The 23,926-nt window shown below is 46.7% G+C and overlaps 1 protein-coding gene across 4 annotated transcripts in view; it reads right to left on the bottom strand.

The window, feature by feature from the left end:
- The window catches only part of Dmrt1 (doublesex and mab-3 related transcription factor 1), a 112,720-nt gene extending 94,985 nt beyond the window's left edge, over positions 1-17,735 (bottom strand). Inside the window, exons 1-2 of one of the 4 annotated variants that reach the window (XM_042262140.2) lie at positions 17,093-17,735; positions 12,752-12,935 (exon numbers count right to left, since the gene is read on the bottom strand). In XM_042262140.2, coding sequence (XP_042118074.2) covers positions 12,752-12,935; positions 17,093-17,443 — 535 coding nt within the window. In that variant the 5' untranslated portion in view covers positions 17,444-17,735. The remainder of the gene's footprint in view (positions 1-12,751; positions 12,936-17,092) is intronic. The other 3 variants (XM_042262154.2, XM_042262147.2, XM_006977646.4) reach the window with 3 other exon arrangements.
- Between the last annotated feature and the right edge of the window lie 6,191 nt (positions 17,736-23,926).

Raw genomic sequence — 23,926 nt, 5'->3', positions numbered from 1 at the left:
AGCTGAAATATAACTGTTCACCATTCAGTCTGGCAGAGGACTCCGGGGAGAGATTAATTCTGGAGCCACTGTGGTGGCCACTGTCTGGAGGGAGTGCCACCCTCCCATCACAGCCACCCAAATGACAGGTAACCTGACCTCCCAAACAACCTCCAGTCCCATGCTTCCTACCTCTACCACCACCACCTGTCCACACAGCTCCCACAGAGCCTCCCCATAAACCTGTGCTCCCGTTTGGCTCCTACAGGCACACTCAGCGACAGAAATCATAAATGAAAGTAAATCAGGCCACACGCTCGCCACTTCAACACTCCAGTGACTGCCCACGGCGGTCTAATAAAATCCCACCCTCCCACCCCCGCTGGCCTACACAGCCCAGGGTGATGCAGGTCCACTAATGTCACCCTGTTCAAGCCACGGCAGACACTGGCCGCCTGCCTGCTGTAAGCAGTTTCCCCTTGCTTCCTCCTCCATCTTTAAGAGCTTCCCCAAAGACTCTGGCTGGAACAACTCATTATCACTGAGGACTAGCTCCAACTCATTTTTCTCAGAGGCTTTTCTGCCTGGACCACACTATTTGAACAGCTAGGGCACCATCCACCCCACCCCTCCCATACCCTTCTCTTCACAACACCCCTTCCTGAAAATATCTCAGTGATGTACTTATCTACCGAATATTCCACCCCTGAAAAAAAAAATAGGATCAGTGAGAGACCCATGCTTCGTGCAAAGCTATATATCACACACTTAGAACACAGCCTGCTCAATGAATAGTCATTGAATAAGTAAAACGGAGAAACCTGAAGGAGGAAGAGAAGAGGAGGAGAAAGCTGCTCAGATGGCAGACTGGGCAGGTGAGAATTCACTTTAGCAAACACTTACTGGTGCTTCGTGAATACACTCCGCCCCACTGATTTAATGCACAGCCCGTGTGTTTCAGACATCCCTCCCCGGCCCCGGCCCCGCCCCCGCCCCCCTCCCACACACACCTTGAGCTCAGAGTTAAGGGAAAGTACAGAAAGAGGGAATAACCGTGGAAATCAATCCTGAAAGCCATGTGTTAGTGCACAATGCACTGGCCTGACATTTGGCTGGATGAAGCAATAGCTAAGAATTCTTACTGCCAATACACATCAGAAAATCTGCTATAACTATAACACTGAATCAATATTTTCCTCTGACAACAAGCCAGCTATTTACAGTCTACTCTAAAAGTCACTTACCCATTTTGTTCTGGAAAGCATGCCCGGTGCCTGTAAACTCAGACCGGATTAGCTAATTTCTGCAGTCAGTCCTCAGGCCTGAGAGACTGGAGCACACTTGGTTTGCAATGTCATCTTTTCGGTGACAGCGATCAATATCAATGTGAATTTTCACGAGGGAGTCAAAAACTGCCTGTGAATTTCATTTTTTTGTCAAGTGAAGAGCAGCTACCTCAGACCGAGGCAGAAATGCAGCAATACCCCTGCATCAGTCTGTGAGAGCCACAAAGGGGTGTCGGACTAACGAAGAGCTAATCAGATTCACGGAGGGCCACAGACTCCAAATCTACTTCCCTTCCTTCGTGTGTGACTGACTGACTGCATGCCTAGGCTCCGAGTCCAGGTCATCTGACCAAGGTATGACATTTACCACGGCCTGAGTTCACCTTCCCCCACACTGCACACAGCTGCTCTCTGAGAGATCCCCAGTCTCCGCTCCCCCAGAGGAATACATAAACAGAACATACCCAGGAAAAAGAGAGAAAGCAGCGGGGCAGCGAAACTGGGGACCAAGAAGGGAAGAAAATGGATGCTGGAAGGGATCCAGAGTGTCTTTTTTTTTTTTTTTTTTTTTTGGTTTTTCGAGACAGGGTTTCTCTGTGTAGCTTTGCGCCTTTCCTGGAACTCACTTGGTAGCCCAGGCTGGCTTCGAACTCACAGAGATCCGCCTGGCTCTGCCTCCCGAGTGCTGGGATTAAAGGCGTGTGCCACCACCGCCCGGCGGGATCCAGAGTGTCTTAACACACGGACAGTTTACAGGTGATTTCAGAGTCTGTGACGCTGGGAAGGAAGGGGAGCTGGTCCACGAGGCTTCCCACAGTCAAGTTAGGGAACAGGGGGAGCAGAAGGCTCAGTGTGAGAAGTCCTGAAGATGGATGGTGGTGACAGTTGAATACATTAAATAGTTAATCAGGGACTAGAGATGGCTCAGTGAGTAAAGTACTTGTTATATAAGTATGAGGACCTGAGTTCGGATCCCCAGAAGGCGCGTAAAGCTGGGCACAGCAGCAACTTGTGTAATCCCAGTGTTCCCACAGTATGACAGGGGAGGAAGGCAAAGGAGTCCCCAGAAGCTCACAGGGCCAGCTAGCCTGGCATATACAGGGACAAACAAGAGGCCCCGCCTCAAACAAGATGGAAGGCACCACCAACACCCAGAGTTGTCCTCTGGCACACACCAGGGTATGCACACCATGACACATGGGACATACGCACACAAAAATCAAAAATTAATTATAGTAACGTAGCTTAAAGTGCAGTGATAAGAGAAAGACTTTTTAAGTTAGTCAATAAAAGCAGAACAAAAAAGTATTCACAAGACCAAAAGAGAAGCATGAAGTTGAGAGGGTGAGCAGGAGCCGTCAGCTAGTGATAACGGACTATGTGGTCCAAGGACTCCAGGGCAACTCTGAGACAGGCGAGGGAAACCGGTGATAGAGGAGCGGCCTCTGGCCTTCCACGGGTTTCCTGGACCAACACCGTAAGACTCCACCAGCTGAGCACAGCTGGTGCCACCGTCCAGAAGAAGCTCTCCAACACCAGCAGGAATCTCTGGGTCCCTGTAACCAAACCTTTTCCAGAGATAACATGAAGGACAGCTGTCCATTTCACCAACTCTCAGGTCCTCGGAGGACATAAGCTGGGTTTAGCACCTGCCATGCCTGCCAGGAGAAAGGCACCTGATCTCTGTTTTATTATTATTATTATTATTATTATTATTATTATTATTATTATCATTATGTCATAGGACTAGAAATCAGCACAAGGCTTATCCATGCACATGTTAAGTAAATGCTCCCCCTCTCAAGCTACAGCCTCCAGTCCCTTTTTAAATTTTGAAAAAAAAATTAAAAACAGGAACTTGCTAAACTACCAATGCTGGCCTAGAACTCCCTCACCATGATGCCTCTCCAGCCCCTCACTCTACCACACAACTTCAAAACTGCAGGCCTGTGCCACCAGACCTAGTTCATCTCTTTAAAGACTGAAGTTTGAATCTTTGCATCCTTTATACGCTGCTGGTGGGAATGTTACAGTGCACCTCGACAGAAAAGCCTAGCAAGTCTTCAAAACGTCAGGCATGGAGTTACCATATGATTCAGCAACCTACTCCTTCGTGTACATACCTTTAAACAGACCCTGTGCACTTAAATACTCATAGCAGCATTGCTCTTAACTGCTAAAATGTGTAAGCAGTCCAGATGTCCATCAAGTGATACATAGAAAAACAAAATGTAGGTAAAACCCATACAGTGGGATATCAAATAGAAATTAAAGGAATAAGAATAAATCCATGCTACAACATGGCTAAGCCTTGTAAGTAACAGGCAAATGTGTGGAAAAAGACAAACACACAATCACACATCTTATTTCATGATAATATATGAAATGTCCAAAATAAGCCAATCTGTGGAGACAAAAATAAGTTAGTGGACACCCAGAAACTGGGGTAGGGGATGGATGGGGAACACCCACTAATTAGATAGTTTGAATATTTCACTACCCTGTTAATTTATTTAAAATATGTAATTTATGCTTTAAATAAGTGAATTATATAGCACATGATTTTTTTCTTAATCTGTTAAGAAATTAATTCGAGGAGCTAGAAAGATAGCTCCACTGATGTGACATTTAGCTTGTCACCTTGACAAAACCTAGAATCACCTGGGAAGAGAGTTTCAATGAAGGATTGCCTACAATAGTTAGCCAGGAGTAATGTCTTCGAGAGATTGTCTCATTTAAGTCAACTGAGGTAGGAAGACCCAGCCCAGTGTGGGCAGTACCATCCCCCAGGCAAGAGAATGTCCCACACTTCCTAAGAGTGGAGAAATGGGGGGGGGGATTAAGCTGAGTGCAAGCAAGCAAACACCTGTACATTTGTTCTCTGTTCTTGGCTGTGGGTCTGATGCAACCATCTGTCCTGATGCTCCTGATGCTGTGACTTCCTTGCATCAACGGGCTATGACCTGGAATTATGAGCTAAAATAAATCCCTTCTCCCGTGAGTTGCTTTTTGTCAGGGTATTTATTTTTATCACTGTAACAGAAACGAGACTAGAAATTGGTAAAGTGTTTGCTGCAAAAGTGTCTGAGTTCACACCCCCAGCAGCCACGCAGACGCTGAGTGTGGCAGCGCACATCTGTAACCCCAGTGCGGAGGGCAGGTGGGAGAGGCAGATCCCTGTGGCTCTCTCACCAGTCTGTCTAGCCAAATGGTGAGCTTCAGGTCTTCAAGTTCAGTTAAGAGACCCCGTCCCAAAATATAAGCTGGAAAGTGACTAAGGAAGATACCTGATATAGAGTGCGCTCGCACGCGCGCGCGCGCGCGCGCACACACACACACACACACAAATGTGCTCTTCGCCCGTGTGAGCTCTGGGGATTGAACTCAGGTCATCAGGCTTGGCAGCAAGTGCCTTTACCGGCTAAGCTCTCTCACCAGCCCTAAATTGTCAACCATTTAACAAATTTTTAAATTCTATGGAAAATACACACTGGAAGTCAGTGTTTTACCCTGATGTCTGTAGGTGAGTCCATGGTCACTTGTGTTTTAAAACACAACTTAATCACCACTTACTGATTCATTCTGGAAAGGTTTGCTGACTACTGACCATAAAGCCAGATACCATACCATGCATAAAAGGATAAATTGAGTGGATGCAATCCTTGCCTATAGGCATTTTTTCCCCCCAGAAAGGTATGAACCAGCTAAAACTCTTATGTGTTTTATATAATGCCATAAAATTTACTTGTGACCTTCAATTCTGTATTTACATGTTTCATGACTTTAAAGGCAGAGTGATAGGCTACCATCTCTGTAGGTTATAGTTAGAACTGTACTAAAATACTACCCAGAGAATTCCCATGAGGACAATACTGCTGTAGGATGGTCTGTATGTCAAATGTGTTGCTCTGATTGGTCAATAAATAAAACACTGATTGGCCAGTAGCCAAGCAGGAAGTATAGGCGGGACTATCAGAGAGGAGAATTGAGAGAACAGGAAGGTGGAGGAAGACACTGACAGTCGCTGCCATGACAAGCAGCATGTGAAGATGCCAGTAAACCACGAGCCATGTGGCAAGGTATAGATTTTTAGAAATGGATTAATTTAAGATGTAAGAACTAGATAGCTAGAAGCCTGAGCCATTAGGCCAAACAGTTAAACAATATAAGCGTCTGTGTGTTTATTTTATAAGTGGGCTACAGGACTACTGGGGCTTGGCGGGACCCGGAGAGAAAACTCTCCAGTTACACAACACAGTTGTCAGATGTGACATGGAAGCAGAATGGCCCTAAACAAAAGTGACTGAGCCTGTTTACGGTATCAGGAGTGTGAGATGGACACTACCATCTAGTGTTTTCTTTCAATTCAGCGTCCCAATCGTTGCTTCCATTTAATGAACTTTGTTTTGGTGAGAAGTTTGGAAACCTCTTTGAAAGTAAAATTTGAGATTTCTTTTTCCTGGAAGCTTTTAACTACTTAATATCGTTTCTGATTCCATTTTCTACTGAGAGTGGTCCTACATCGTATAACACCTATCTTATTCAAATCTCCAACCTTTAAAGATGAGTTCCCTACCCAGTTTGTTTGAGTTGCTGTTATAGCCATCTGAATGGAATGCTTGCCTCCTTACCAAGTTGAAAGACTGCAGATATAAAAATTGAAATGTTATTTTCAATTTCTATAAGGTTAACAAAGAAAACTATATTGTATAAAATAATGCAATGATGGATACACATCTCCTGAAATTCATACAGTGTATGGCACCATGAGTGGATCTGAACATGTATCATGGATCCTGGGTGATGGGGATGTCAAGGTACAGGTTCATTAACAAGCCACTACTTCGACAGGGGATTTAGCTATCATGGGGAAGCCTATGTTTGTAAGGGGCCAAAGGATATATGAAAATCTCTATGCCATCCTCTCCATCTTGGGGCAAACCTAAAACTACCCTTTAAGAAAAAGTCTATTTTTCTAAAGAAAGAAAAAAATGTAAGTAATCCCTTGTCTTTACTTGCTAAATCACGAGCCCTTTCTGGAAAATGTGTGCTGGTCACTCCATAGTCACAGGGCTACGGTTGAGGTCTGCTGTGTGCTCTCCAAGCCAGTGGCTGAAGAGAAGTGCAGAAGGGTCCTTTCTACACAGGCCCAACTGGGAAAGGGGAGTAAATCCAGGCCACTGAGCTCCACACAAGCAGGAGTTGCCTGAGAGAGCCCCAGACAGTAGGTTGGAGCTTGATCTGGGGGAGGGTGGGTATGTGTGTGGATGGAAGTCCAGGCTGCTCCAGAAGGGAGAGCCCAGGAGAGATAACATTCAGGTCCTCACAAAGGCCATGCATGCAGAACCCAGTGCTCTACAATGCAGCCCTTCATCTGGCAGCTGTGCAGTAAGGGAGAGGAGGCGAGCTGTGCAGGGCTCAGGAATACTGTGGGTAAAACCGTATCCACAGACACAGGAGCCGAGCTGTGCAGGGCTCAGGAATACTGTGGGTAAAACCGTATCCACAGACACAGGAGCCAAGCTGTGCAGGGCTCAGGGAATCTGTGGGTAAAACAGTGTCCACGGACACAGGAGCCGACCTGTGCAGGGCTCAGGGAATCTGTGGGTAAAACAGTGTCCACGGACACAGGAGCAGAGCTGTGCAGGGCTCAGGAGTGCTGTGGGTAAAACAGTGTCCACGGACACAGGAGCAGAGCTGTGCAGGGCTCAGGGAATCTGTGGGTAAAACAGTGTCCACAGACACAGGAGCAGAGCTGTGCAGGGCTCAGGGAATCTGTGGGTAAAACAGTGTCCACAGACACAGGAGCAGAGCTGTGCAGGGCTCAGGGAATCTGTGGGTAAAACAGTGTCCACAGACACAGGAGCAGAGCTGTGCAGGGCTCAGGGAATCTGTGGGTAAAACAGTGTCCACGGACACAGGAGCAGAGCTGTGCAGGGCTCAGGAGTGCTGTGGGTAAAACAGTGTCCACAGACACAGGAGCAGAGCTGTGCAGGGCTCAGGAGTCCTGTGGGTAAAAAAAAAGTGTCCACAGACACAGGAGGTTAAAGGAAAAAAAGCACTGGCTGAAAACTTTTAGAAAAAAATTTCAATTTACGCTAAAATTCAAAAGATAAAATCATAGGGGGGAAATGCTGGATTACTATTTTTAAGTCACTGTCCTTTAAAGCACCCCCCACCAAAATGTTCTTTCCCTGGGTGCATCAAAACCCGGGAAGGAGCTGTTTGCTAATCAGTGGTGTACCTGCTGGCATAAGAACCAATAATAAACCGGGAATTTATTCAAAAGGCTATTTTTACGCTAATCTCCACCCGAAATAGCAAGAATCTTAGAGCCATTCCTTGAGGGCCATGTGGTCCCACCTGAGGTTAGTCTTAGCCAGTCCTTGACTAACTGCGGAGATCATCTCCTGATGTACATCCTGTCCTGTGTATAGGCCTCATCTCCTCAGAGAAGCTCAGCCTGGTACACCAGCTCCTTTGAAGTGTCCTTAAAACTCAGCTGACAGCCTCGACAATAATTCTCCGGCTCTCTTACTCACATTTGGCATTTTAAGGAGCCAAAAGAAGATAACTGAGATTCAAGGACATAAAAAAAAAAAAAAAAAGAAAGTCCACTTCATTTTACCAAGCGAGAGGCCATGCAGACGCAAGAGTTTAGTTCCAGGCCCTAGGGAGCCCGGCTGGCAGATTTTACTGGGCCAGCACCATGCCTACCACTTGTGTTGGTTACTAAAATCACTTCCAACTCTGCCCTCCCATATCTGTGTAACGAAACACTAAGCCGTTAAGAATTCCAAGCTGTGGTCTGTTGGAGAGGCCCCTGGCAGTGAGACCAGGATCCATCCCTGGTGCGTGAGCTCCTTTTTTTTTGAAGCCCATTACCTATGGTTGGACGCCTTGCTCAGCCCTCATGCAGGGGGAGGGGCTTAGCCCTGCCTCAGCTGAATGGACCAGGCTCTGCTGACATCCCCTTACCCTTTCGGAGGAGGGGAGGAGGGGTGGGTCTGGGGAAGGGAAAGCTGGGGGTGGGGGGTGGGAGGAGGATGAGAGTGGGATCTGTGGTTGGTGTGTAAAATGAATAAAAAAATTTTCTTAAAAAATAATAATTCCAAACTAGGCTGGAGATATGGCTCAGTGATTAAGAGCACCTCTGTTCTTGTAGAGGGAGGGCCAGAGTTCAGGTCCCACACCAGGAAGCTCACAATCGCCTGTGACTCCACCTCCAGTGGGGGGGGGCAGGGGCGGATGCTTCTGGCTTCCTTGGGTTTCTGTACTCATATGCACCCCCATCCATATATATACATGTGTGTGTATACACATACATATATACACATATGTATGTGTATGTGTATATATATATATACACACACATAATTAAAAATAAAGTAAGTCTTGAAGAATTCCAAGCTGTAGTAAGTAAAAAGGCTGTGTGTAAGCATTATACTCATGTATATAGTAAGGGTCAACCTTTTACACGCAACAAGTTTCATTGGAATGATGCGTGGGAACTTCAGGCTAGACTCAAAGAACAATGATCTTTCACTGAAGACATTTTTTTCAGTGTGTGTGTGCATGTGTGTGTGTGTGTCTGTGTATGTAAGCCAGAGGCTGGTGTGTGTGTGTGTTATGTTTATGTGTGTAAGTCAGAGGCTGGTGTGTGTATATTTGTGTATGCAAGCCAAAGGCTGGTATGTGTGTGTATATGTTTGTGTAAGCCAGAGACTGGCGTGTGTGTGTGTGTGTGTGTGTGTGTGTGTGTGTGCGCAATGCATGCATGCTACAGCTCATGTGTGGAATCAGAGGACAATCTTAAAGAATCAATTCTCTCCTTCCACTGTGGGTTGGTTCGGGGACTCGGTTCAGGCTCGCATGGCAAGCCGTTTTAACCATTAAGCCATCCCACCAGACCACTGTCTAACTAACACTTGTCTGCCTGAGTTAAATGCCATTTCAAATGAATCTCTACAATATAAGCTACGTGTTTGCTAGTAGCAAGCTACCTAAGAGGTTGGCTTTCCATGTGCTGCCGAAAAGCTTCGAGACTGTTGTCTGCTTACTCTCTCCTCCCTCTTGACGCAGTAGTTTATTAATTCTGCTCCCATCTCCACCTCCCTGATCCTCGTATCCTGATTTGGTCCAGGAGTCATCAGCTGCAATGCAGATGTCTCGGTCTGTGAAGGAGACCACTGAAGCTCCCCTCTGCAGAGTTGAACTGGCTGGTGGGGAGCCTGTTCTCCCTGGAAAGGAAAAGTGAGCCTCCAGGCCACGCCTGGCCCCCACTTGGTGCCCAGTGAATGAGCACAACACACACGGACCCAAACATTCCTCTTCCTTTTGCTTGATGCTCTAAGATGCCAAGAGGACCCTGAGGTGTCAGCTCCTGAGACAAAACAGCAGTCAGGTTGGGGTTCTCCTTGGCCTTGACTCCTCTTCCTGTAACTCCCACCACCACTTGAACAAACCCTGCCAGAGCCTCTCTGGTCCTATGAAGAGTCAAGTTCAGACACTATTCTAAGCATGTACTGTGTACATCAAAGCCAACGAAAAACAAGAGTACTGTTTTGGTTTGTACCATATTTTGTTTGTTTGTTTGGGTTTTGTTTGTTTTTGTTTTTTGAGATAGGCTTTCTCCGTGTAGTTTTGGTGCCTGTCCTGGATCTCGCTCTGTAGACCAGGCTGGCCTCAAACTCACAGAGATCTGCCTGGCTCTGCCTCCCGAGTGCTGGGATTAAAGGCGTGCGCCACCACCACCCAGCTCATATATGTGTGTGTGTGTGTGTGTGTGTGTGTGTGTGTGTGTGTGTATGTATGTATGTATGTATCAGTGCCCAAACTGTCAGAAAACAATGCTCTTCCTATAGAAATCAGATGTCAGACTCTCTTTTCCTAGGCTACTGACATGCAGTGGGATTATCCCACAACTCTCAACAGAAGCAGAGCCTCACCCCGCAGCTCCCAGTCAGCACACACCCTGAACTGTAGCCTCAGCAGCTGGGGAATAAATGCATTACTGTACCTCCCATGCCCTTTACTCCCAGGGATTTAATCCCATCACCATACATCAGGGGCATCGGTACCTTCTCCTGTGTTAATTCAACCACCTGCAGTGACAGATACAGACACACATACCTGCTTCTTGGAGGCATGCTTACCTTGTCCTTTACAGCCAGGGCTCATGGGATGACACTCCCCCCGCCCCCAGGAACTCTCTCATTTTTTGAGAGAGGGAAAGAAGAAGCCCAGAGTACAGAGCAACTTGTCTCAAGTTACTCAGCTACCGGCACGGTGCCGAGTCATGCTATCGCACTGGTCAAGCCCAGCGAACAGTGACTCAGGAAAGTTTGATTAAGTGGCACACGGTGCAAGGTTGGGTTTCCTGGAGCCGCAGCAGACCCTAAAGATATGCCGTGACTTGTAGTATGCACAGTAGCTCCCCCTTACCCAGAGTTTATCGTGCTGGGGTTTCACTTACCTGAGATCAAGAATGGTCCTGAAGTTATGTTAAATGGCAAGTTGCAGAAATAAATAAACCCTAAATTTTAAATGATTTTATTATAAATATGTTGTTGCAATTACCCCAGTTATTAGCTGTTACTAATATCTTGCTATACCTAATTTACAAACTAAACTTTGTCACAGATATGTAGATACAGGAAAGCACAGTCTATGTTTGTGTGTGCATATGTATGGGCCTGTGTGTCTCCGTATGAGCGTGTGTAAATGCGTGTATGAGTGTACCCGTGTGACTGTTTATGTGTCTGTATGTGTGTAGGTGTATCTGTATCTAACAGTATGTTTGAATGTGTGAATAGTATATGTGTTGTGTATCTGTATGTGTGTACGAATGTGTGTATGGGTGTGCGAATCTCTTTTTGTATGTATGGTATATGAGTGTGTATGTGTTTTTGTTTATACGTATATGTATTTGTGTCTGTATGTGTGTGCATGTGCATATGTATGTATGTCTATACCTGTGTGCCTGCAGATGTGCTTGTATGCATATGTCTGTATGTGTATTTGTATGTGCTTATGTACCTTGTCTGTATGTATGTGTGTATACTGTGTATATCTATGTGCCTGTGTGTGTGGTGATCCAGTACTCTCTTCAGCTTCAAGCATTCACCTGGGTTTTGAAATCTATGCCCCACAGATGGGGGAGCACTTTTTATTGCCAAAAAGTCCTGAACTCAAAAGAACACTAGCAGGTTTCTTAAGTACCCTTGTATTCCAAACCGACACCATCAACTTTTTATGATTTGTTTTCTATTTATTATGTGAGTGAGTGAGAGTGTGTGTGTGTGTGTGTGTGTGCGTGCGTGCGTGCGTGCGTGCGTGCGTGTATAAATGCCACATGCGTAGGGGCCATGGACACCAGAAAGGGGTACTGGATCTTCTGGAGCTGGAGTTACAGGTAGGGGTGAGCTGGCTGGGAACTGAACCTGAGTCCTCTGGAAGAGCAGCAAGTGCTCTTAACTCTCAAATCCCACTACCAACTATTTGAAGGACAGAAACACATTATTCGTCGTGGTAGTCCTGGGCCATATGTGGCTACTGAGAACTTGAACTGTGGCCAGAGTGTTGGAGAAACCCAATTTTCTCATTGTCTATCAGTAGAATAATCTTAAAGCACATGGCTGGAGGCTTCCACAGTAGACAGTGAGTGCTCACCTACTTGGTTCTTTGGGGTTGAGGAAGAACACTGGATTCTGAAGGCACACAGACTGACTGATTTAGACTTCCTAGTCCAATCAATTTAGCAGTCAATTCGCTCCTACCTCAGCTGTCAAGAAATACTATCCCTACCTCGGTGACTCTGGGAAGGCAGGGAGACGGATTTGCATATACACAGCCCCTGGGAGCACTCAGCACACAGGGAGAACACAAGCCGACATACATGCCTCCCATGCTCCCTCTCGTTATTCAAATGTGAAATCTAGAATCTGCCTTTTCAGACCTTTCCCCTAAAGGATGTAGTCCCGGCCGGGCAGTGGCGGCGCAGGCCTTTAATCCCAGCACTCGGGAGGCAGAGGCAGGCGGATCTCTGTGAGTTCGAGGCCAGCCTGGTCTCCAAAGCAAGTTCCAGGAAAGGTGCAAAGCTACACAGAGAAACCCTGTCTCAAAAAACCAAAAAGGATGTAGTCCCTTGTTAGAGGAGAAGTCCAGCCCCAGGAAACAAGGACCCCAAGTTCCCACCCAGGAGGACCCCATAATGGACAGGGATGATTATGAACCAGCTCATTTCTTCCCGGTGTTCTGTGGTTACAACTCTTGACACTGATGAACAGCAAGTCAAAGCTGTTTACACTGTGCTTCTAGAAGCCATGGGTATCCTGGGAAGCAGCCAAAGGCAAGGGGGGGGGGGGGGCAGAAAATGTCAGGTGGAGCTCAGGAGAGTCCTGGGTCCTGAGACTGTTTACATGGCTACCGCCTGCCCTGCTTCTTCCCTTATATGCGTCCCATGGCAACCCGAGCCCCCAGATTACCTGAGGCAGCAGAGGTGGGGGTGCTGGCCGGAGGAGGCTGGGCCGAGCTGCTGGACTCAGCCATCAGGCACGGGTTGCTGGCATTATTCTCTCTCTTGACGAGCAGCTCAGCTGCGCTGGGCAGCGGGATGGGGTGGCTGATGCCCAGTTCCTCTTCCTGGGCCTGCTGTCTTCTCAGGGCCACCTGGAAGGACAGGGCAGTGAGTCACCGTCCAGCACGGCATACACTCAGCTGCAAAGTTCTGCTAAACTACTGTGGTTCTCCACATCTGTGAGGAAGGTTGAAGCGGCTCTCATTTCCGCCTTCTCCAGTCACCTGACTCCCTAGGTGTGCTGGCTAGTTTTATGTCAACTGGACACAAGCTAGAGTCACTGGAAAGGAGGGAGCCCCAATTGAGAAAATGCCTCAGTAAGACTGGGCTATAGGGAAGCCTGCAGGGTATTTCCTTAATTAGTGCTTGATGTGGGAGGGCCCAGTCCATTGTGAATGGGGCCACTCCTGGGCAGATGGTCCTGGGTTCTTAAGAAAGCAGGCTGAGCAAGCCAGGGGAAGCAAGCCAGTAAACAGAACCCCTCCATGGCCTCTGCATCAGCTTCTGCCTCCAGCTTCCTCCCCTGCTTGAGTTCCTGTCCTGGCTTCCTTCAGTGATGAACTACAATGTGAAAATGTAAGCGAATAAACCCTTTCCTCCCCAACTTGCTTTTTGGTTATAGTGTTTCACTGCAGCAACAGAAACCCTAACTAAGACACTAGGTAACTAAAGTACGCCAAGCTGGGAACACCACAAAAAAGCTCTGATGGGTTAGAAAGGAGAATGAAACCGTTCACTCCTTCATCAACACACAAGCAAAAGGCCAGTGTCCTGGGAAAAATCGGACAGTGAGCTCAGCTTAGACCCAAGTTCCTCACCACTTCTGAGAAAATGGAGGGACGCAAACAAACAGACAATATCAAGACAAAATGTGCTGGACACCACGAGACGTACACAGCAAGCCTACAGGAAAAGAATTCCAATCAAAATACCTTTAAAATGTTGCTAAGTGTTGTGCCATATGCCAGGAATCCCAGCATTCAGAAGGTTGAAGCAGGAGGATCAAGAGTTTGAGGCAAGCCTAGGCTACACAGCAAGATCCTACCTTGAAAAGGAAAATGTCTTTAAAATGTAAGCATCTGCATAGGACAAGAAGAATCCTAGCAGCCAGGTGGTGGTGGCGGGGCAGAGGCTCATGCCTTTAATCCCAGCACTCAGGAGGCAGAGGCAGGCGGATCTCTGTGAGTTCGAGGCCAGCCTGGTCTACAGAGCGAGATCCAGGACAAGCACCAAAACTACACAGAGAAACCCTATCTGAAAAACCAAAACCAAACCAAACAAACACACACACACAAAAAAACAAAACAAAAAAAGGAAGAAGGATCCTACCAGAGCTGTGAGGAATGGGGTGAGCAGGGTTTGAAAATGCCAAGGGAAGGGCAGAACAATCTAGAAGAAGAGTGGGCAGGAAAGCCAGGGACTGCTCAGGTACCCCAGAAGAGCCCTGTTTCCGGAGGCAGGCTGGTGCTAAGGAAAGAGAAGGGGGCTGGAATCTGGAGCTTGAAGTCCCTGGAGTAGGAAAAGGCCTGACTGATTCAGGCAGGAAGGTGAGCTAGAATTGGAGACAGGACCCAGCAGGCTTTTACTAAACCCTGTGTGGTCCTTATTCAATTTGTCTTTTAAATAACAATTTGTTAAATTTGGGTCGCAAAAAGGCTGAAAGAAAATAAAGTGTTTTGTTTACTACATGTAACAAAAACAAAAGACTTTCTCTGGAAACTGACCATTGATGATATAACAAGAGAAGGTAAAGTATCCATACCCCAGAGGCCTAAAGTCAAGAGCAAAGGTGAAATCAAAATGGGAACTCAAAAGCAGGAGTCCACAGGCTGGGAACGCAGCCCAGGGGTACTCACTTCAGGTGTGAAGCCCTAGGCTCAGTGGACAGAACTTCAGAAAAAACAAAACCCCTAACTGGGCCAGAAGAGACATGGCTAGGCAGGTAAATGCTCTTACAGTAAATCTGTGGTTCCAAGTTCAATCCCACAACCCACATTAGAAGTGGGAAGAAGGACCCAACCTCACAAAATTGTCCTCTGCCCTCCACACCTGCACCCTGTGCCCCCAATTTTTACAATCCACAACTATACTCAATGTATTTAAAAAACTACTGTCCAAACTTAACTGATCAATGTGGCAAGTTTTGCTCATAATCACAGGAAACTCTGACTTTGAATGTGAGACCTTAAATAAGCACTTATTTAAGACTAAATGAGCTTGTCTTGGGGTTTACTGGTGGGGGGTTGTTTTTTATTTTTTACATTGACCAAGAGGCTTAGAAACAGAGCAGCAATGACTTGGATAAGAAGCTGCTGCCCCTGCAGACCTCTGAAGTGTATCAAGACACTCCTACACGAACCCCATGATGCCCTAGCATACCCCAAATGCACAGCTTAGCTATGCCATGAACCATACCTTTTCAAACACCTTCTCTGTTAGGAAATGCTTATTCAACTGATTAAAGATGCAACTGTTCAACTTACGTTTAATATCTGTTTCAAATTATTTACAAGTGAGCAAAACCCAATTGTTATCTAGATTTTTAAGAATTAGTCTTGCATAGTACCATAGGACATGGTGCAGAAAGTCCTAATACCCCATTCTGTACGAAATTTTGATTTGTTTGTTTGTTTGTTTGTTTAACTCAGCTTTTAACAACCTCAAAATTAGCCCCCTAATCAAGGTGATTCAATATTAATATCTCCATTAGAATATTTTATTCCTTTGAGGAAGCTCCTTCCAACTCTAGTCTTTACACCAAACACACAATCATTTTTACCTACAAGTATAATTTAGTAGTTCTTACGTTTCGTAATCTCATTGTGATGCTTTTCAATGTAATATAGAGCATATTCTTTTCATTCATTACAGACTAAACTAAAATGTCTTTTAAGAAACTAAAAAAAAACTATTTTTCTTTAACTTCACAATATGTGAAGCCAAAGTATATATAATTTAAGACATTTAAAAAATATGATGCCCATCGGGGTGTATAATCTTTAAGGTTTGTTGTGCAGCTCTGTTGAACCTTCTCATCCACATCACTTTCAAAAGATGTTCTTAACCAAAAGTAGTTCGTCTTTAGCAAACATTTCCTTGGTATCTTTTCATTTTAAATAACCTGCTTGAAGATGAAACAACATTTAGGGGGAAAGAATGTATATTATTGCTTTCTAAAAATCCTTTAGGATACCGACATTTATTTCCGTCAAGATGCTAAATTACTAGCCTGCTGTTCAAGCTATTAAAAAAAAAAAAAAAAACACGAATGATCTACAGGGCTTCAAGCCGGCATCTTCCCGCTGCACCTGTAATTTTTTTTTCCTTTAATTTTTAAGCATGACTAAAACACTTTCAAAGCAATCTAAACTGGGATAACTGGGGTCGGAACTACAAGTTTGTAAATGCTCGCATTTTCAGACCGCTCAAAATGGCTGGCTGAGGCGCTTGCCCGGGTCCTCGGGGCGAACACGGAAAGTGCGCCAACCGCGGCGCAAACACGCTGCGCTCCCGCCCACCCCCAAGGACTTTTCCAGAAAGCCCCAGGAGCAGCACATTCCCGCGCCACCAGGGTGAAAACTGGTTCCCGCGCCACCCTTCCGCCTACCCGGCCGCTTAAGCGGGATGCCAAGCCAAGGACCCCTGGAGAGCGAATCCCGCTGCTCTCTGTGTAACGTGGGGTTCGGGGCTATGGGGAGTCCCCCCAGAAGGGCGAACCCCTCGACATACAGCTTGGAACTGGAGTTCAAAGCCGGCAGCCCTCCCAGTGGAGCAAACCCCGCCAGTTTGCAAGCAACGTCTGGATCTCGGGAAGTCCGCACGGACGCCCCAACGTGCCTGGTCGGAGGGCGCAGTTCCGGGGTCTTATGAGCCCGGGAACCTCGCCACACTGCTCACAGAGCGCCCTTAGAGAACCCGGGGCCCAAGTGCGTGGCGAACCCCGAAATTCAGCTGGAAGACGGGGTCAGAAAGGAGGGGACGCCGAGCGGAACTCCGCTCGGCTCCCGAGGGCGAGGGTGCGCGTGTGCGACCCGAATCCGGCATCACCGCCGGGAGCCCCGGGAATCCGCGGGGTTCAAGCAGAGAGAACCCCCGTTTTTTCATGAGTCAGTAGGGTCCCCGACTCCCCACCGCCCCCCCCCCGGCGTCTGGAAGCCGCGGCCCGCCTCTAGCGTGGGTCCGTCGGTGGCCCCCCGCGACTTCGTTTGCAGACGGCTGCGCCCCTCGTTCCCCGGGAGCCCGCACTCACCTGCGCCGCCATCACGCGCTGTCGTTCGGCAATCAGGCTACACTTCTTGCACTGGCAGTCCCGCCACATGCAGAAGCGCTTGTGGCCCTTGAGCGGCGACGCGTAGCCGTGGTTCCTGCAGCGAGCGCACTTGGGCAGCCTCGGGGACTTCTTGCTTCCAGAGCCCAGGCCCGACGGCCCGGAGCCCGAGGCGCCTCCGCTGCCCCCCGCGCCGGAGGCCCGGGCCGCTCCCGCCATCGCCCCGGCCGCTTTACCGTAGCCGCCGGCTTTGCCCTGCGGCGGGGCCCCCGGAGCGTGCGGGACCTCGGCCGTCGGTGTAGACGGCTTGCTGAATGAGTCGTCGTTAGGCATCGAGCTGCGTCTCCTGCTCGCGGATCCACCCAACAAGGCCGCTTAGCTCCCTAGAAGGAGTCCAGGAGGCGTGTGCACCGCAGATGGACGTGCAGTCCAAATGAAGAGCTCGAGAAGTGGGTGGGGGGTTGTACCTTTTTTTTTCTTTTGGCGCGCTTCGCGCAGGACTTTTGGATACTTTTCAGAACCCTCCGAGGATTGCGTGGGCGGGAGACGGCGCTGCTCGGCTTAGCCACGCCCACTGTCCCCCGACTCCATCCTCTGCTCTGCTTCTGTGTGCAAACTTGCGCCAGCTGCACCCAACAGCGATGCTGCAAAATTGCTACAAATCACAGGCGTCAGAGCACCAGCACGAGCTCCCTCTGAGCTCCTTGCCCCCAGGAATGGAGCTGAGCGGCGCTCATTCCCGGGAGGAGGTGTAGACCATCCCGTGTGGTCGACTTCACTCACCGCTAGCCCCCAGGGGGGGCCCATTGGATAAGAGGGGCCTAGCAGCCGTTTTCTTCCCCCCACCCCACTCCCACCCTCCCGTAAGATTGAGGCACAAGCCTGGAAAGTCTAAGAAAAGCCGGTTCTATGTTTATGTCAAATAAAGACCCTCAGTGCATGGGTCTCAAGCACCTCAAAAATTAAAGGCTGGGGCTTTCGGCCTCCCACCTTCCTCCTACACCCGTTTATTTGTTCGCAGGATTTCTGCTACCTGGCTCCAGACAGATAAATGTCACAGCAGCTCTTTTAGCTCTAGCCTTTATTGCTTCTGGTGTAGATAGCTTCTGCCTTTGAAGCAGCTTTGTTTAGAACTTCCCCGGCATTTAAAAACTGAACTTGGCCAGGCATGGTGGCTCAGGCCTGTCACCTCCGCACCTGGAAGGCTGAAGCAGAAAAATCACCAGGAGCTCAAGGCCAGTCTAGGCCACATAATGAGTTCCTGGCCACTTAGAGTTATAGAGACATTGCCTTAAAATAAATAGATAGATAGATAGATAAATGGGGAGGGGAACACAAGTAGAGTAACCCGAATTTGTAATTCCCACACCCTGGCAGAAACTAAAGGATCCCTAAGTTTGAGATCAGCCTGGGCTAAGTAAAGAGAGCCTGCATCCAAAATTTAAAAACAACAAAAACAAAAAAAAAACTGAATCTGGGAAATGGATTGTGCAAATGGAGACATTCTCAAAACTCATTCCACGCTAAGATCTGCTAGTTTGGGAGTTATTGTTGTTGTTTTGTGGGGGTGGGGGTTCGAGACAGGGTTCTCTGTGTAGCCCTGGCTGTCCTGGAACTTGTACTTTAGACCAAGCTGGCCTCCAAGATCCACTTGCTTCTGTCTCCTGAGTGCTGGACAATTAAAGGCATGCACCACCACCTCCCTGCTTAAGATCTGCTACTTTATTATATGGAAATGTGCCCCCCAAAAACAAATGAAACTCCCCAGCTCCATTGTGTTGGAGCCTTTTCTAGGCTCCCCTGTCTGCTTTCCGCTTGGGTCTTCTGTCTGCAAATGCACAGCGAACCTGCCCCGAGGTGTGCTCATCGGTTCTCCGCAGCCCTGTATCTCTCCAAGCCAGCACACCACGTTAAATCTGAATCTCTAGCCTAGCATGATGGCTAATATCTGTTAACTCCGCCACTGGGTGGAGGGAGGGGCTGAGATGGGAGAAGGGTGAGTTCCAGTCCAGCCTGAGCTACATACAAAATGAAATCCAGTACAGCCCCCTTCCCCCACCTCCCAAAAAACTCTGAGTCTCTGCAGGAGCTTCCATTCTGAGTCTCTGCAGGAGCTTCCATCTGAGCTATTTCTTTAGTTTTCCAGTGCCCGTTCCGCCCCAGGGCCTTGCAGTGGCTGGGTACTGTTTTCTATGTGAAAAAAACAGAAGCTGAAGACCTTGGTTTTCTTTGCGTTTCTTAGCCTCTGACAGCCTCCAGCTTGGAGCTCTCCCTGACCCTGTACAGTGTCTCACTTCTAGGCTTGTGACTGCATTTGTTCTATTAGGAGGCCTTCGTCATTACATCCCTCCACTCCTCTTGCGTCTCACCGGGGTCAGCACTTGCCTTCCACGTTAGGGCTGCTTTCCCCAAGGACCACAGCCAGCCCACTTGGCTTCCCATGGAAAAAGGTTCCCCAGTGGCCATGCCTTTTTAGCAGTTTGGTATGGTCAGGGCACCTACCTCTGAAATCCCCCTAATGGGCCTCTCTCATTCCAATTCCCAAGCCTTTGCCTTCTGTGTGGATTTTTTTCATTAGTGTTTACTGTCTGAAAAATATCTTCGAAAGAAGCTCCTAGCTTTATGAAGGACTGTACAGGAGATGCCTGGGAAACTCCATTTCAGAAAGAAGGGGTCCTGATGCAACCATTCATTCATCTTAGAACCTCTTAAGTGGTGACCATTATTGTTATTCAGATATAACTCAGTCCTGTAAAAGTCTCTCACTGAAATATCTATGGCAGCCAGACCTGACAGCACAGGCCTCTAATTCCAGCTACTCTGAAGGTTGAGGCAGGAAGATTTCAAATTCGAGGTTGGCCTCAGCCACAGAATGAATTCAAAATGAATCTAGGCAATTTAGTGAGATTCTGTCTTGTAGCTAGAGTATTCCTGCCTTGCTCACAGTCAGGACAAATCTCATACAAACTGTATGGCCGTGGCAGGCTTCTTGCTAACTGTTCTTATAGCTTAAATTAATCCATTTCCATAAATCTATACCTTGCCACGTGGCTCGTGGCTTACCGGCATCTTCACATGCTGCTTGTCCTGGTGGCGGCTGGCAGTGACTCCTTCTGCCTTCCTTTCCTCTCAGTTCTCCTCTCTGTTGGTCCTGGGAGCTGGATGTGGTGGCAGACACCTTGAGTCTTCCTTTAATTTGGAGTCAGAGGCAGGCACACCTCTGAGAGTTCAAGGCCATCGGGTCTACACAGCAAGTTCCAGCTTATCTGGAGCTATAGAATGAGACCGTGGGGGATGGAACGAGGGACGTAATTCAGCAGTGGAGTGCTCGTCTTTCAACCCTAGGCTCAATCCTCAATATCACAAAATTAGCTAATTAATTAATTAACTAAAAACACATGCCAACTGTTATTAGCCACTCTTTATTCATTTTAATAAACCGCAGCTGAGTCGTCACTAAGGCCCTGTCCAGCTTTAGACATTGAAATAGACATGAGCAGAAGCATTTTCCATGAAAACCCAGACTGTGAGGGCTCTGTGATGGGGTGACTTAACTCTGTATGACTCAGAATAGAAACCTACACCTTCTGGGCCCTGAAACCTAGAAGGTTATGAGGAAACTAATGACTAAGGGCCACAGACAGGAGAGGCTCTAACTATACCTCAGTAGGAGGATGCTTTCCTAGTATGCATGAGACCCCGGGCTCAATTCCCAGTGCAGAAAATAGGCCTCAAGAATCAACAGTCTTACTTGATCTATTTATTTGTGTATTAAAAAAAACTGTTCGTCAGGCAAGTGCACTACCACTGCACTACTTCTTCAGCCCTTTCTCATATTTAAGAAAAAAAAAATTTAAAACAGTCTCAGTAAGATGCCCAGGCTGACCTTGAACTCTCTCTGCAGCCCAAGAAAGCCTTGAATTTTTGATTCTCCTGTCTCAGCCTTCCCAAAGCAGCGATTATAAGCTTGTACAATAATCCCACAGGTCAAGCTCTTACTAATATTTTGAAAATCCTGGCCTTCTTGCCTCCTTTCTTTCCCAGAAAACCAAAGCCCAAAAGAGATGTCACAGATCTGTACACAATGATATGGAGATATGTCCATAACGCACTAGCAAGAGGGGGCAGTTTTAAAATGTGTCTTTAAAAATAGCTAAAACAGAACTGGGATAAAACTTAGTTTTGACATTTCAAAAATAGAATACAATAATTGATAAATTGGGCTTCATCAAAATTTAAAATTGTTATGCTTTAAACACTACCATTTACAAGGTAAAAAGATAAGCCACAAACTGAAAGAAAATATTTAGAAATCATGTCTGGTAAAGAACTCGCATCTGAAATATGTAAAGAACTATTTTGATTCAATAATTTAAAATGGAGGTGAGGCTCAGTGGCAGAATTTCTGCTTAGCATGCTGGAAACCCTGAGTTTGATTCTCAGTAAAACACACACACACACACACACACACACACACACACACACACACACACACACGGCCAATAGGCACATGGAAAGCTGTTTGGTACCATCGAATGTAGATCAAATGTAGATCAAAACTTCAGTGAGGTATCCCCTCGTTCCTACTAGGATATCTGTGATTTTAAAACACAGACACAGGCTGGAGAGATGACTCAGTGGTTAAGAGCACTGGCTGCTCTGGCAGAGGATCTGGATTTGGTTCCCAGCACTCACATGTTGGCTCACAACTATCTATAATTTCAGTTTCGAGGGATCTGATGCCCTCTTCTGACCTGCATGGCCACCAGGCACACAGGTAGTACATATACATATATATACACACAAAATGCTCATATACATAAATTTTTTTAAATTGAAAATAAAAACACAGACAAAAAAAGGTATAGTGACATATACTTATAAATCCAAGTGTTCAGAGCAGCCTGGGATAATTAATGAGACACAGTCCCAAAATAATTTTTTCAGTGACAACTACAAAAACTAAACCACAGTCAATAGCAGATATGGAGAAACTAGGGCTCTCATAGATTGCTAACAAGAATTTAAAATAGTATAGCCACTTTGGTGTTTTCACCATCTGGCCCAGAAAAAATAAAAATACGAAAATGCAGAGCAGTATTATTCATTTGAAACAATTCAAAGGATCTGTAGACAAAATTTGCTGTGTCTCTATGAAATATTAATTTACTCAGCAATCAAAAAGAATGACACACTGATAAATGTTCCCGCATGGGTGAGCCTTAAGAATGTTACTCTAACTGAGGCAGCAATAGCAGACCTGCATGAGTCTGCACTAGGTCCTCTGCAAATATGTTATGGTTGTTAGCTTGGTGTTTTTGTGGGACTCCTAACAGTGCGAGTGGAGTGTCTCTGACTCTTTCGCCTGCTCACGGGACCCTTTTCCTCCTGCTGGGTTGCCTCGCCCCGTCCTGATATGAGAGTTTGTGCCTACTCTTATTCTAATTGTTATGCTGTGTTCAGCTGATATCCCTGAAGGCCTGCTCCCAGCATGCATTGTATGAGAAAATAATAAAAAAACGAAACAAAACAAATACACTCTGGGACTGGGGAGATGGCTGAATGGATAAGGTTCTTGAAGCACAAGTCTGAGGATGGAAGTTCAGGTCCCCAAAACCCATGTAAATGCCAAGCAAGTGTGATGGCTTACCTGTAATATCATGACGGTTTACCTATTATATCATATAGTATCAACTCCTTCCTGAGGGACGGGATTGCCATAGACAAGATGGCTAGACAAACTGAACAAGTGAGCTGACTTGAATGGAGAGATTCTGCGTGTGTGTGTGTGTGTGTGTGTGTGTGTGTGTGTGTGTGTGTGTGTGAAAGAGAGAGAGAGAGAGAGAGAGAGAGAGAGAGAGAGAGAGTGTGTGTGTGTGTGTGTGTGTGTGTGTGTGTGTGTGTTGGAAGAGGGATGGAGGAAGATCCCCAATGCCAACCTTGGGCCTCCACATACGTGAATACACCTATCTATACACATGCACACACACACAAAAAAAAACCCAACACGTTATTATGAGTAAAAGAGACCAGATTTTATAAACCACTTATTTATATGAAATGTCCAGAGGAATAAATCAATACAGAAAGAAAAGAAACTAGCATAACTAAGGATTGTGGGTAGGAACTGAGAGTGAGTGTAAAAAGGTATAAAGTACTTTTATGAAGTGATAGAATGCTCTAAAGTGATAGAGTTTCAGAACTCTGCAATTTTACTAAAATTAGAATATGATTAAAACAGGTGAATTTTCTGGTATGCATATACTATATTCTATCTCAAGGCGGCAGCTTGAAATTTTGAATTAAAACACTCATAGTATACACAATGGTTTAATTTTCAAAAGTATAAATTAATATATCAACAGGGTGAAATAGCTTACTGAATTCTCTGTAACAGGATCCTGAATGTGTCTCATACTTTACTATCTGTGGATGGTTTGTTGTGGAGTTATTCCAATCACAGAGCACACAGAGTCTCCTGCATATTGGGTACACGATAATCACTAAGCTGGACCCAAAGTCCTTCTGGTATTTTTCTTATTCCTTTTTAAAATTTTATTTGTTTTCATGTTTGGATGTTTTGCTTGTATGCGTGTCTGTGCGTGGTGAGCCTGCAGTACCCAAGGAGGCCAGAAGAGGGCACTGGATCCCCTGGGACTGAAGTTGCCGATGGTTGTGAGCCACCATTTTGATGCTGGAAATCAAACCTGGGTCCTCGGCAATGGCAGCCTGTGCTCCTAACTGCTGAGCCATCTCTTCAGCCCCCTCGTCCTTCTAATTTTTTTAAACGGGAGGAATTTACTTCTACTATAAGGA

Source organism: Peromyscus maniculatus, chromosome 1 (assembly GCF_049852395.1).
Source record: "Peromyscus maniculatus bairdii isolate BWxNUB_F1_BW_parent chromosome 1, HU_Pman_BW_mat_3.1, whole genome shotgun sequence".
NCBI lineage: Eukaryota > Metazoa > Chordata > Mammalia > Rodentia > Cricetidae > Peromyscus > Peromyscus maniculatus.
Note: the sequence above shows the minus strand (reverse complement) of the source record. Positions and strands in the feature narration are given on the sequence as shown.